The sequence below is a fragment of the Bos javanicus genome, chromosome 1 (genome assembly GCF_032452875.1).
Source record: "Bos javanicus breed banteng chromosome 1, ARS-OSU_banteng_1.0, whole genome shotgun sequence".
Classification (NCBI taxonomy): Eukaryota; Metazoa; Chordata; class Mammalia; order Artiodactyla; family Bovidae; genus Bos; species Bos javanicus.
Window position 1 is genome coordinate 42300170 of NC_083868.1, and position 14471 is coordinate 42314640.

General features: G+C 38.3%; 1 protein-coding gene across 11 annotated transcripts in view; it reads left to right on the top strand.

Annotated features, from left to right (window-relative positions):
• The window catches only part of EPHA6 (EPH receptor A6), a 1025466-nt gene that overhangs the window by 996095 nt on the left and 14900 nt on the right, over positions 1 to 14471 (top strand). For all 11 annotated transcript variants that reach the window (XM_061435761.1, XM_061435945.1, XM_061435852.1 and 8 more), the window contains 3 exons: positions 256 to 449; positions 2256 to 2327; positions 14081 to 14230. In XM_061435761.1, the coding sequence (XP_061291745.1) occupies positions 256 to 449; positions 2256 to 2327; positions 14081 to 14230 (416 nt within the window). The remainder of the gene's footprint in view (positions 1 to 255; positions 450 to 2255; positions 2328 to 14080; positions 14231 to 14471) is intronic.

Here is a 14471-nt window from a genome sequence, read left to right on the forward strand (position 1 = left end):
ACCTCTCATCTCTATGCCACAAGTTTAAAAAACATATTTTTCCTCTCAAGAGGAGTCAGCAGATGCTATGAAGATACTTGTAATTCTTGATCACATTTTTTGTATTTATCCTTGTCTAGACTACATGCACTCACAAGTAGTTTTCATGCTTACCAATGTTTTGGTTTCCACTTCCTGTATAAAGGGAATTATAACTTAGTGTATGTATTGTTTGTCCCCAGAAGTAAGAGGATAACTGTGTATGTTTGCATTTAGGTCATCCTGTCCATTGAAGAAGGTTACAGACTACCAGCTCCCATGGGCTGTCCGGCATCTCTACACCAGCTGATGCTCCACTGCTGGCAGAAGGAGAGAAATCACAGACCAAAATTTACTGACATTGTCAGCTTCCTTGACAAACTGATCCGCAATCCCAGTGCCCTTCACACCCTGGTAGAGGACATCCTTGTGTAAGACGCATAATGTTGATTTTTTCCCTTGACAATCATGATTTCTTTCAGGCTGCAGACAAGACTAACAGGTAAAGAGGAGAAAGTTTGCCTTGATAACTGTCTTGGTTGTGTACTTTTTAGGATATTTTATGTAAGCCATATTTATCAGCTGAAAAAGCAATTTATTAACATTTTTTAAATGATTTTTTTCCACAAGAAAGCAGTTTCCCCCTTTCTGTTTCTCTATATCTAATCTTTATGAATCCCTTTTTAAATACTTTTCCCTGTGTGGGTCTATAGTATTTATAATTCCTTTCTTGATTTACTGATTTTTCCTTATAAGTAGAATGTGTGTGTGCATGTGTGTGTGTGTGTGTGTGTGTGTGTGTGTGTGCAGCCTCTTTAATTTTCATGTCCATTCAGTATTCTGTCCCTCTATTTGAAATGGCAAGCAAGACAGGGGCAATTTGTGAATCAGTCAGGAGCAAGGATGTTTCCTGCTGATATGATCACATCCAGCTGTTGTTACTTTCCATTGCTAAAACCAGAAAAAGACAGATGACAAGACAAGAAAATGAAAGAGTTCATCTCCCATTTTATAAAAGTCAGTAGACTTGAGAAGATCTACTCACTTCTCTCTGAAAAGCAATTATAAGAGGGCGAGTAGAAGGGGAAAAAAAAAAAACACACTACCATCTATGTCTGAACGTACTACATTTAAAACACTATCAAGTTGAAAATACATTTCTGAATTTAGACCAAATTGGACTTAAACATAACCAAAGCACGTTCAAAGCTTACTTTCCTGACTCAGGAGATGGCCAATGGGCTATGCAGATGTTCAGCTTTAGGTCAGAAGTTCAAGTCAATGCCAGTTTGAGTGACAATGAGGCCAAAGGCTCTTCAAGGACTCCTCAAAACAAGCCTCAGTTCACAGCAGAGCGCAGAAGAGTTCACCTCTAAATCATTAATTGGCAGCCTCAGTAAAGTGAAGCCAAGCATGAAATAGCTAGAGATTAAACTATTACTCTAGCCGTCTTCCCTCAAGCAGTCCAGCACAGGAAGCTGGAGTGGTGAGGGTAGGGTGGGGGTGCCACTTTGGATTTTATCATAAAAGCAATGGGCAGCCCTTGAAGGATTTTAAGCAAGAGAACAGCCTGATCACATTTGCATTTCTGAAACATCACTCCAGGGCTGATTTAAACTGAAAGTGTAAAACAAGGAACAAGACTGGAAGCAGGGGCTGTCAAATGTTTGTAGCAAGCCCAACTAGGAAAGGTCAGGGCAAAGAAACAGGAAGAATGTCACCCTCTGGAACACCAAGAGTTAAGAACTGACCTGGAGAAAAGTATGCAAAGGAGACAGAGAAAAAACAATCAGACAGGTAATGAGGAAAGTAGGAAGGAACAGTATCCATAGAAGCCAGAAAGGGAAACAGTTCCAAGGAGTTTAGTGTCCCAGCCTCCACAAAGCACCAGTAAGATAAAAACAAAGTGTGTCCATTGGATTTAACAACTATGCACTTAGGAATGCACGGGTGGCCTTTGCAAGTGCATTTTCAGTAACGTTGTGTAAGACAGACTCAATGGGGGAGGAATGAACGTGAGGTCAGAGAGACGAACAATACAAAGTACCACGTCCAGTACTGGTTTCTCAGAAAATCCGTCTCTGAAGAGAAAGAGAAGTAGTTGGAGAAAGTGTTTCATGGGCTTTGTTTTTATATGTTTTATTGAAGAGACAAGTATGCTTTAATGTTGGGGAGAAAGCGCTGCTAGGATGTGGATTGAGTCTGAAATGATTTAATCTGGGCATCTTGCGCTACAGGGTGAATGGACTCCACAGCCAGTGCCCGCCAGTGGAACTCTCTGACTGTTCTATGACTGTAGAAGCAGGCAGGTAAGAGCTTTCTTTTTGAAGAAAAGCAGACTGAAAAAAAGAATTCTTCCCTGCTTTTCCAAGATAATAAATGTTCATAATATTTGGAAAATAATGATAAAGAATCTAAGATAAGAAGATACCACAAAGTACAAATGATCCAGAGCTAAAGTCCATATGAGGGCTGGTATCTGAGGGTTAGGCATTGTGGTTTAACGGGGTGTGTGCAGTAAGGCCAGAGAAAGGCAGGCTCCGTGATGGCCCATCACAGGCAGGCCAGGAACTGGGCTTTATAGAAAGTTAGCAGTTTATGGCACCCCACTCCAGTACTCTTGCCTGGAAAATCCCATGGATGGAGAAGCCTGGTGGGCTGCAGTCCATGAGGTCGCTGAGAGTTGGACACAACTGAGCGACTTCACTTTCACTTTTCACTGTCATGCATTGGAAAAGGAAATGGCAACCTACTCCCGTATTCTTGCCTGGAGAATCCCAGGGAAGGCGGAGCCTGTTGGGCTGCCATCTGTGGGGTCGCACAGAGTCGGACACGACTGAAGCGACTTAGCAGCAGCAGCAGCAGTTTTAATTGAGTTCTAAACTCTAATCTTTGGGGATCCAATTGGAAGTCTTTCTGACTGATTTGCTCTCCTTGTTTCTGACAAAGATATATATGCTACAGACTTTGCTCTCAGTGTACTTTTGTTGGGAAACAAAAGGAACCAGAGTTATACAGGTATCATGCCTGAACCGTTTTTCAGCATTCTTGTTTTCAAAGCAGCATGAGTGAGTTACCAGTTTCTACCCCCTCACTCCCAGTGCCATCCACCCACCCTGATCCTAGAGCACTGAGACTGCCTGGGGAAAAGAGATGTGGTAGGTTGAAGGACGGCAGTGTTAGCAACAGGATGCCTGGTTTGTTTTATGCTTACAAAGCCGTGACATTGCCCCTCCACCCCAAAAATTCCAAAGCCTAGTCTCCCTTCGCCAAGTGATGTTGGACTAAGGAGATGTGATAGAGCATAGAATTGCAGTCTGTCCTGCCATGTACCTCTCAAAGGTGAAAGCGTCTAAGAGTATAATCCACAACAGCTCCTATTAAACTCTCCTGTACCTCTTTCTCTACGATCCCCCTCCTTCCAAGTGTCTCTCACATTCCTGCACTGACATAACTCTCTCACCCACTACGTCCCCATGGTTTTTATTCCACTCTAATTGCTTTTTTTCTCAAGAATTCACCCAAGAAGCTTTTATCTGTTCTCTTGACAGTGTAGTAATAGGGGAAAAAAATTAAGGTGATGAACAGGGAGGAGGAAGGCTGAAACCCACAGCTTAATAATTTTATATGAGTGATACTGGAAATTTCATAAACATTAATTTTTCTTTCAAAAGACAGTATACCCAATAGAAAATATCATTGGTCAGAGAAGGCTTTTATTATTTGAAACAGCCATTCCAAATAATGCTGACTTTTTTGTGCCTGACACACCCCCATGGGAGTATTCAGAGCTCTGTGAAATCCCCAGTCTTCTTGCTTTCTCTCCTACTCAAGAAAGTATATGGATATATAGATGAGGCTGCAGTCCATGGGGTTGCTAGGAGTCGGACACGACTGAGCAACTTCACTTTCACTTTTCACTTTCACGCATTGGAGAAGGAAATGGCAACCCACTCCAATGTTCTTGCCTGGAGAATCCCAGGGACGGGGGAGCCTGGTGGGCTGCCGTCTCTGGGGTCGCACAGAGTCGGACACGACTGAATCGACTTAGCAGCAGCAGCAGCAGCAGTGATATTATAAGTATAGACTTAAATCCAATTGATTGTAAAAAATAATTTGAGAAAGTCCCTTAGTAATATAAGCAGTTATCCTCTCATGAATGAATTTCAAGGTAGCTTCACTTTCATTCACAATACAATGATACCTTATAACTTCCTTTCAAAGTATCTGTAGCTTTCACATGATCCCCAGCCCCAGGGAGAAAGACCCAGCTTGAGGCCAAGGCTCCATAGAGAATGGCAATAGGAGCAGTGCCTGGCCAGGCCCCTTGAAACACCCCTATTCCCTTTCCCCTGACCCTCAGGATCAATCTTAAAGTTACTCTCAACCCCAAGCAAGCATATTACCATGGGATCCAGAATTACATCTGGGGCCCAATAGTTCAATAGTACAAAGTGGCTGTCACTCACACCACCCACATTGTCCTACACACTCACTCTCCAACCTCTTCAAGCTCTAGCCCTGTTTCCTCTAGACACCAGAACCTACCAAGCTGGCCAGTGCCATTTTGGACAATGCTGCAGTGCAATAGGAAAATAGCGCTTTCTTCCAGTCCCTGTGCCAGATCACCAGAATGTCACTGATAATTTTACAGATTATGGGCTCCTTGAAAGCATCAGCTATAAGGTAGCATTCAGAATAAGGCAGCATTTGACCAGATGGACCAGTCCATGACAGAGATCATATTTCACCCAAGCCAATGCAGAAAGGAATACTCTCATTACCTGCTGGGCCATAGTTAAGGATTTAATAATATTTAAGTTCTTAGGAACTGGAACCACCACTTGCCTCGGTACATGTAAGTCAACTGTTGAACTTTCAAGCACTTGATTTCTAGTGATGTATGAACGATGAAGGTAGGGGAAAGCTCAAATCAATATTATCTGCTTTAGAGAACTTCAAGTAAACATTATAAGGCTAAATGGTACTACCTCCTTCCATCCGATTAATAAAGCACCTATAATGCTATCTTCTGAGGGCAATAACTTTCAACAATTTGATATAAATGCTTCCATACATTTTTTAAAACATCTTGCTAAGTGCTGCCTAGGCTGTCCATAATTCCCACTTGTTAAATTGTTTATAAACCAAGTAATGGACAACTTATTCTGTTTAATTTTTATAACTAGTACTTATAATGTTGTTTCTCATGACAGAGAAATCACAGGCTGGCCAAAACCAATGCAATTGAGTGATAAGCAAAGCTTTGTGGATGAAAGACAGACTATTAAGTATTAATCAGGAAATGTGAAACTTCTACCCATTAGAAAATCTAAATTCAACTCACATGAACTGTTGACACAATATGATAATAATACTGATGCTAATATCAATACTAATACTGATAGAAATGACTATCATCATTATCAACAGTAATTATTACTGCTGCTTGTTGAGAACCTACTATGAGCCAGTCGTTGTACTAGGCATGTTTATCTGTCATGTCATTTAATCCTGTTTTTATCTCCATCCTTCATGTGAGAAATCAGAGACTCAAAAGAGGCTAAATTTCCCAAGGGTACACAGCAAATTTGGAAAACTCAGCAGTGGCTATAGGACTGGAAAAGGTCAGTTTTCATTCCAGTCCCAAAGAAAGGCAATGCCAAAGAATGTTCAAACCACTGCACAATTGCATTCATTTCACACACTAGCAAAGTAGTGCTCAAAATTCTACAAGCCAGGCTTCAACAGTACGTGAACCAAGAATTTCCAGATCTTCAAGCTGGATTTAGAAAAGGCAGAGGAACCAGAGATCAAATTACCAGCATCTGTTGGATCATAATAAAAGCAAGAGAATTCCAGAAATTCTCATTTCTGGAATTGAAATGAGAAGTCAGTGCTTCATTGACTACACCAAAGCCTTTGACTGTGTGGATTAAAAAAAACTGTGGAAAATTCTTAAAGAGATGGGAATACCAGACCATCTAACCTGCCTCCTGAGAAACCTGTATGCAGGTCAAGAAACAACAGTTAGAACTGGACATGGAACGACAGACTGGTTCCAAATCTGGAAAGGAGTATGTCAAGGCTGTATATTGTCACCCTGCTTATTTAACCTATATGCAGAGTACATCATGCAAAATGCTGGGCTGGATGAAGCACAAGCTGGAATCAAGCTTGCCAGGAGAAATATCAATAACCTCAGATATGCAGATGACACCACCCTTATGGCAGAAAGCGAAGAGGAACTAAGAGCCTCTTGATGAAGTGAAAGAGAAGAGTGAAAAAGCTGCCTTAAAACTCAACATTCAAAAAACTAAGATCATGACAAATAGCTGGGGAAATAATGAAAACAGTGACAGACTTTGTTTTCCTGGGCTCCAAAATCACTGCACATGGTGACTGCAGGCATGAATTTAAAAGATGCTTGCTCCTTGGAAGAAAAGCTATGACAAACCTAGACAGCGTATTGAAAAGCAGAGCAGACACATTACTTTGCCAACAAAGGTCCATATAGTCAGAGCTATGGTTTTTCCAGTAGTCATAAATGGATGCAAGAGTTGGACCATAAAGAAGGCTGAGTGCCAAAGAATTGATGCTTTTGAACTGTGATGTGGGAGAAGGCTCTTGAGAGTCTCTCAGACTGCCGGGAGATTAAACCAGTCAATCTGAAAGGAAATCAACCCTGAATATTCACTGGAAGGACTGATGCTGAAGCTGAAGCTCCAGTGGTTTGGCCACCTGATGCAAAGAGCTGACTCATTGGAAAAGACCCTGATGCTGGGAAAGACTGAAGGCAGGAGGAGAAGGGGATGACAGAGGATGAGTGGTTGGATGGCATCATGGACCCATTGGAGATGAGTTTGAGCAAGCTCCAGGAGTTGGTGATAGACAGGAAAGCCTGGCATGCTGCAGTCCATGGAGTTGCAAAGAGTCAAACACAACTGAGTGACTGAACAACAACAACACACAGCAGGTAATTATTGAGTCAGGAATTTGAGTGAGAGCTACCAACTGCAAAGCCTGTTCTTTCCACTACAGAGTATACAGTCATCCTAAATTGTAAGATTATTTCCAGTACTTCAGTTTCAGAAATATACTTATTGGAAAACAGATACATTTTTGCATCTCCAGATAAATTTTATCTGGACTTCTCAGACTTCATAGGTGAAGTGTATAAAAGTTCCAAAAAGAATTTGTAGCAGTGCACAACCCGTTATTTTATGTTCTGCTAAGAAAATACAAGGATATAGAACATAAATATGCCCTCAGTCATGGAAATAAGAAGGAAGCATATTGTCTATATATTCCTTCAACATCCTCTTGCAGTGCTCAGCCACTTGAAGAACATTACTTGAAAAAAGAAAATAGTAACTATAACAAAATACAGAAATGACGAAAATGTAGCAGCAACATAGTTCCAGAATTACATCCTCAGGCATTTTTGTAGATTGAATTTTTCCAGTGTTGGCAAATATCTGCTCTGCTTCTTTTCCTTGTTATGGCAAATATTACTTTCTCACAGAGCCCAGATGCTGCCTCTGTATCCTTTTTAAGACCACATTTTGATTACCACTGGCAATGAATTGTTGTTGACATATGAAATGAAATCTATTTCTGTCCCTCTGTGTGTACTTAGTTGTTCAGTCAAGTCTAACTCTTTGCAACCCCATGGAATGTAGCCTACCAGGCTCCTCTGTCCATGGGATTTTCCAGGCGAGAATACTGGAGTGGGTAGCCATTTCCTTCGCCAAAAGATCTTCCCAACCCAGGAATCGAACCTGAGTCTCCTGTCTCCTGCATTGCACACCAATTCTTTACTCACTGAGCCATCGGGGAATTATTTACATATAAAAAATGGACTTTCCTTGAGGTCCAGTGATGTTACTCAGAGTGTAGTGACCATATGCTAAGAACTCTACTCAGAATGTGGGAAATATTTAAACAATATTATTTCTACCCTGTATCTATCCTTCCTAATATTCAAACATATCTCTAATTTTAAACTGAACAACATAATTTTCAAATTTGCTTTGAATTTCATTCCTTCATACTTTTTACCAGTTATTAGCCTTATTATGAGAATTAAATAATGTCAATAAAAAAACCTGATGACTTACTGAAAATAAAAGGCTGACAAAAAAAATCATGCTCCCAATTTAGCACTGTGGAGAGTCAGATTATTTGGATACTGCTCACAAAAGATACTGCTCACAAAAGATACTGCTCACAAGCATGCAATAGTCACAAGATTTATGGCATGGTTCTATGCACTTAGGATTTTTATAACCTCTTGTGCAAAATCACACTCTAAAATTTTTAAAGAATATCAAAAGTTTTCATTAATTGAACTTGTTTTCAAGTTGACAGGCCTAATTATAGGGAGGGCAGTGTTTTCCTTTTTTATCTAATTAGATAAATTCTTCCTTCAAAAGATAGGTAGGTAGTGTGTGTAGTAGATTGCTTTATGTGGTGGCGGTTTAGTCTCTAAGTTGTGTCTGACTCTTGCGACCCATGGACAGTAGCCTGCCTCTGTACATAAGATTCTCCAGGCAAGAACACTGGAGTCATTGCCATTTCCTTCTCCAGGGGACCTTCCCAACCCTGGAATCTAATCCGAGTCTCCTGCATTGCAGGCAGATTCTTTACCAACTGAGTATGAGGGAAGCCAGATTGTGTTATGGATTCACTAAATAATGTGAAGTGTAGTCCCTTGGTCATGAGATGAAAAACTCATGTAAAATTAGTGATACTGAATAAAGTAAATGTTGTTGTGATCCTAGGTCCCCTAACCCTTTGCTGTCTCACTCGCCTTTAATTTCCTATCCTTCACTCTACTGAAATCTATTGTTGTTTAGTTGATAAGTTGTGTCCGACTCTTTGCAACCCCATGGAATGCAGCATGCCAGGCTTCCCTGTCCTTCACTGTCTCCCAGAGTTTTCTCAAACCCATTGAGTCAGTGATGCCATCCAACCATCTCGTCCTCTGTCATCCCCTTCTCCTCCTGCCTTCAATCTTTCCCAGCATAAGAGACTTTTCCAGTGAGTTGGCTCTTCACATCAAGAGGCCAATGTATTGGAGCTTCAGCTTCAGCATCAGTCTTTCCAGTGAATATTCAGGGTTGAAACCTATAAAGACAGACATAAACAAACATTTTTGCGATACAAGGAGTAATCTAAATAAACAGCATATTCATTAATAGGATGACCATTTTAGCAATAGATTCTTACTATTCCATTTAATGAGTTAAATGAAAATAGATTCTTCATCATACATCACATTAGGTCATGGACCAAACCTTTCTGCAGAGGATATTCAAATCTTAATCATCACTTATTTAATGAATTCTTTTAGTACTTTCAGCATTATGCTAAGGCTTACAGAAAATAAAAAGAGATATGAGATATGATTCCTGCCCTCAGGGAGTTTTAATTGACTCTTAAAATTCTTCCATCTTATGGGGCTTTTCCCAAGGAAATAATTCAACTGAAGCATAAAGATACATGCTCTATAATTACATAATCATCTCTAATAAATTTAATAAGATTGATAGCAATATAAGAGTCTAACTCAGGGAATTAACAAATTATTAACCATCAAAACATAGAATATTATATACTCACATGAAAATGAGCTATGAAGACCATTGAAACATGGAAAATATTCATCAACATATGAAATACAGCAATACAAATAGAATGGACACTATCTGTAGACCTCTGCTAATATATAAAGGTAAAAACTAGAAAGGAAGAAGTTTTGTTAGAGTGGTAAAGGGAGAAAAGCCTTTAAGAATGTGGTAGTTTCATATTAAAATAAGATCCTGCCTTGGAATAGTGTTTCTCAAAGTATAACTTTCCTTGAACCATGGATTTATTACTTTTATATTTACATGATGAATGTAAAATATGGAAAAGGTTTGAGGAGAAAAACCTCCCTGCTTTTTAATGGTAGTTTGATACCTCCTGATAACCTAAGAACTTTCTAAATTAAAATACCAGTACTATTACAAACTCAAAGGGCTTGTTAGAGTAAAAACTTTTCAGCTCTATCAGTGCTATTAATTTTTACATATTTAGATGTACTGAGAATATGTTTATTGTACCTTAAACTATACCATTACCTCTTTTAGCTATACGCCAGTCCTTTCTCTGATCTAAATTGACCATAATTTATACCTGGTAGAATTTCCTCTAATTCTGCTCCCTCCTCATTTTTCTGAAGAAAGTAGTAGACCTTTGACCTTCTGTTCTACAATATGTACTTTTTTTATGTAGCTGCAGGTTTTGCTGTAAAGACATTTCTCAGGTGGACAGCTCCCACTAATCACCAAATAGCAGAAATTTCTACATGCTCAGCAAATAGCAGACTGAATTTATCATTGTACATGGTTGATAAGAAAGGGCATTTATTGTTTATTAGGTAATATTCCAGAGAATTCATGTGAGGGTGATGGTACCCAGCCCTCAAAGCCAGAAAATAACAGCATTTTTTCAACGTCATTATAAGATAAGGTGAAAGAAAAGTTATTGCACAGTGGCTGTGAACAATGCGGGGACCTTGACCTTACTAAATCAACTGCCAATGCAGTTGTATAAAGGCCAAAGAGTAAATGGGTTACTAAAGATGTGTGGAGGGAACAGGAATTACAGTATTGAAACAGTCTAAGAGCAAACAGAGGCTGCTTTTCAACAGACAAATTAGCCATTTAAGTCATTTAGTATACAGAATGTCCTTCTATGACCTTTCTATATTTTATGTCCTTTAAGGACATAAAATTAGCAAATAATATTTCCACTCACCAATTATATGAATTGTGAAAACTCGAGTTCTCTCGGGAGAGAGAAGTGGAAATCATCTGACTATGTCTGTGCATCAAGAATGGTACATAGGAGTATGAATGGAAACACCTGAACACATGCTTTTAATTTTGTTCAGTTTCAACAGATTTCTAAGATGAGTAATTAAAAGACATGAGAGCCACAGTGTTTTAAAATAGAAGATTCAAAAAATAAAAAAATTTTTAAAAAAATAGAACATTCAGATTTCTAATGTACGTGTTTTTATTTATGACAATTAGCAATAGGTGTACCCTGGTCATTTTGATATTAAACTCGGTCAGTGAACTTACTACAGCACTATTGTCTGAAATATGTTCCATAGCAAACTGATTAGAAAATATAGGAAAATAGTGCAAAAGCTATTCTGAATCCTCTTCTGGATCCATACTGCACATTAGGATACTAAAAACAAAGAAATGCCACAATTTAAAACCCTGTTTAACTCTATTTGTCATGGATACCTTTATTCTTATTTATATGTAAGCTTTTATTTGATAATTCTTATTAATATAAACACCTCTAGTAAACTAAGAAATATAGCGACAGTTAAAGTGCCTGTTGGTAGATGCCATGATATCTTTCAACTTTTGAACATAACTAAACTTTGTCTTGAATCATTCTGATATTGATTAGAATGTAACAGTCCATAATCAAATAGCATTGCCATTTTTAGTACAGGAAAATAAAATGTGACTTAACAGCCTCCAAAATAGGAAATATGGTAACAGAATTAAGTACTGGTAACAAGGAGTCACTATGAAGTGTCACCAGACTCCAAATGGACAATAACACTGGACAATCAAAATCACAAGTGCATTTAGTTTATGCAGATTTTAGTTACGTAGAAAGAGCAATAATCCCTGAAATTCCCTGTCATCCTTCTTCACCCCATGCCCATCTTCAGCTAGAATCCAGTTCAGAAATATAGAAGTCAATATAAAATCAAAGAACAATCAGAAGTGAATTTTAGGTCTTTAGTAGGAACTTTGTCCTAAATAATTCCAAGGGGCAACTTTCAGGGTCTTCAGGAGTCATACCGTGTACAAGCTGTTTGACAATGTATTACATCTCTGGCTTTTGTGCTCCTTAAAGATCCAGGTTCTGGTGATTTAAGGGTCATTTAGCGTCTGCCTGCAATTCGGGAGACCTGGGTTCGATCCCTGGGTTGGGAAGATCTCCTGGAGAAGGAAATGGCAACCCACTCCAGTACTCTTGCCTGGAGAATCCCACGGATGGAGGAGCCTGGTAGGCTACAGTCCACGGGGTCGCAAAGAGTCGGACACGACTGAGCGAGTGCTTTGCCTTTATGCCTTTTTAAAGGATTTAAAGGGTAATTTTGGTCGTTCAAGAGTTTCCATTTTCACCTTATATATTGACCTTAGAATTTAATTCCAACTCTCAGTTTTTTAATTAATTTATTTTTAATTGAAGGATAATTACTTAACAGAATTTTGTTGTTTTCTGTCAAACCTCAGCACAAATCAATTTTAGGCTTATATAACTTGCATATGCCATTTTGCTTTAGTGGAGGAATTCTTATTCATATGGTTTTATCATATATGCTCCTGTGTTATTAGTTTGTATTTTAAGATGAAATAGTTCAAATATGAATAATATTTGAAAACTATTATAATAAAATATTCACAATATAAATATTTTTAAATGGCTCTAGTTAAGTCTCTGTGGATTCTGTTATCCTTTAAACTTTATAAAAAATTAAAAGCAAAGTAAATGAGAATTGGATTATCCTTCAATATTCAATATAAAAATAATTCAGTAATTTACTTGTGGTGGGAAATTTTTTATTACTTAGAAAATACTGATTGACTCAAACACCAAACATAAAAAAATGTTACTGCTTTATCATTTGATATAAACTCTAGACCTAATAATTTTCAAAATAATATACTTATTATCCTAAAGGGATGTTAAAGCACATTTATTGTTATTATTATAAAAGCATTCATATCAGTTATTTTTAACACCATACAAGATGTTTTTAATATTATTTTTCAGGTATTTCAGTAAGGTGAACAATATAGTTTATTATTAGAATGTCTTAAATATACAATTCTGAGTTTTTTTTACTATAATTTCTAAGGTTATTTCTGCTTTTATTCTATCTCACTTTAGCTTGTATAAAACTACTTTTGTGTATATACACATATGTATCTATATATACACACATTCACTAGCCTTTTCAAAATAACACTTTGATGTTATTTTTATATTAAAACTTCAAAAATATCCCCAACTGAAATACCCTTTGCATCAGATCTTAAGAACAGAAATACAGATTTCCATGCATGTGAACTAAGTCACTTGAGTCATGTCCGACTCTTTGGACCCTATGAACTGTAGCCCACCAGGTTCCTCTGTCCGTGGGATTCTCCAGGCAAGAATACTGAAGTGGGTTGCCATGCCCTTTTGCAAGGGATCTTCCCAACTCAGGGATTGAACCTTAGTCTCTTAAGACTCCTGCATTGGCAGATGGGTTCTTTACCACTAGTGCCACCTGGGAAGCCCCACAAATTTCCATATCATTTACTATAAGACCCATCAGTGGCAGATTCTTTTTTCTTGCTAACCCCAAATTTCATTGATTTTCTTTAGTTTTGTGTTTTATTAACGTCTGTGCTTTTGGCTGTATTACCCTGTGCTTGGATATATGTAAATCTTATTCATGAAATTGAGCTCTGTGACAACAGAAATTACTTTTTAATAAATAATAAATTCTTGTTGAATGTTTGAGAATAAATGAGGCCTTAACCTATAAATTCACCATTAAAAAGAGAAGGGGCTCTCATAGTAAACGTGAAAAAGGCAATAGGGCATGAAATCAATGGAAGGTCAGAAAGTGTATAAGTGAATAGCCTGTGGCTAGTTAGCTTTTGGGGGGCTTTTCTTCAAATTTGAAAGTACAATTTCATACAAGAGAAAAAAGTAAAGAGATTTTAGCAAGATACAAGTTTTCTAAAGACACCTCAAGTATAAGAGGTAGTAGTGGCAAAAAGTAGGAAAAGACAAAAGAAACTGACAAGCGAAACTGACCAGATAAAAGTGGCTGATTTGAATATAATGGAACATTTTTAAATCTAGTTCTATGGAGGATGAAACATTTGAAGTAAGAATATTGTAAAAATTAAAAATAAAGTTGGGTATTTTTTGCTTTAGCTGGTTTTTAAATGGTCTCCATGCTTGTTTGTTTTTTTCCTTATAGAATGCCAGACTCCCCTGGTGAAGTTCCCGAATATCCTTTGTTCGTGACAGTCGGTGACTGGCTGGATTCTATAAAGATGGGGCAATATAAGAATAACTTCATGGCAGCGGGGTTTACAACTTTTGACCTGATTTCAAGAATGAGCATTGAGTAAGTGGGGCTGGGTTTGTTACTATATTCAGATGTCCACTTCAGTTCAGTTCAGTTCAGTCACTCAGTCGTGTCTGACTCTTTGCGACCCCATGAATCGCAGCACGCCAGGTCTCCCTGTCCATCACCAACTCCTGGAGTTCACCCAAACCCATGTCCATCGAGTTGGTGATGCCATCCAGCCATCTCATCCTCTGTTGTTCCCTTCTCTTCCTGCCCCCAATCCCTCCCAGCATCAGGG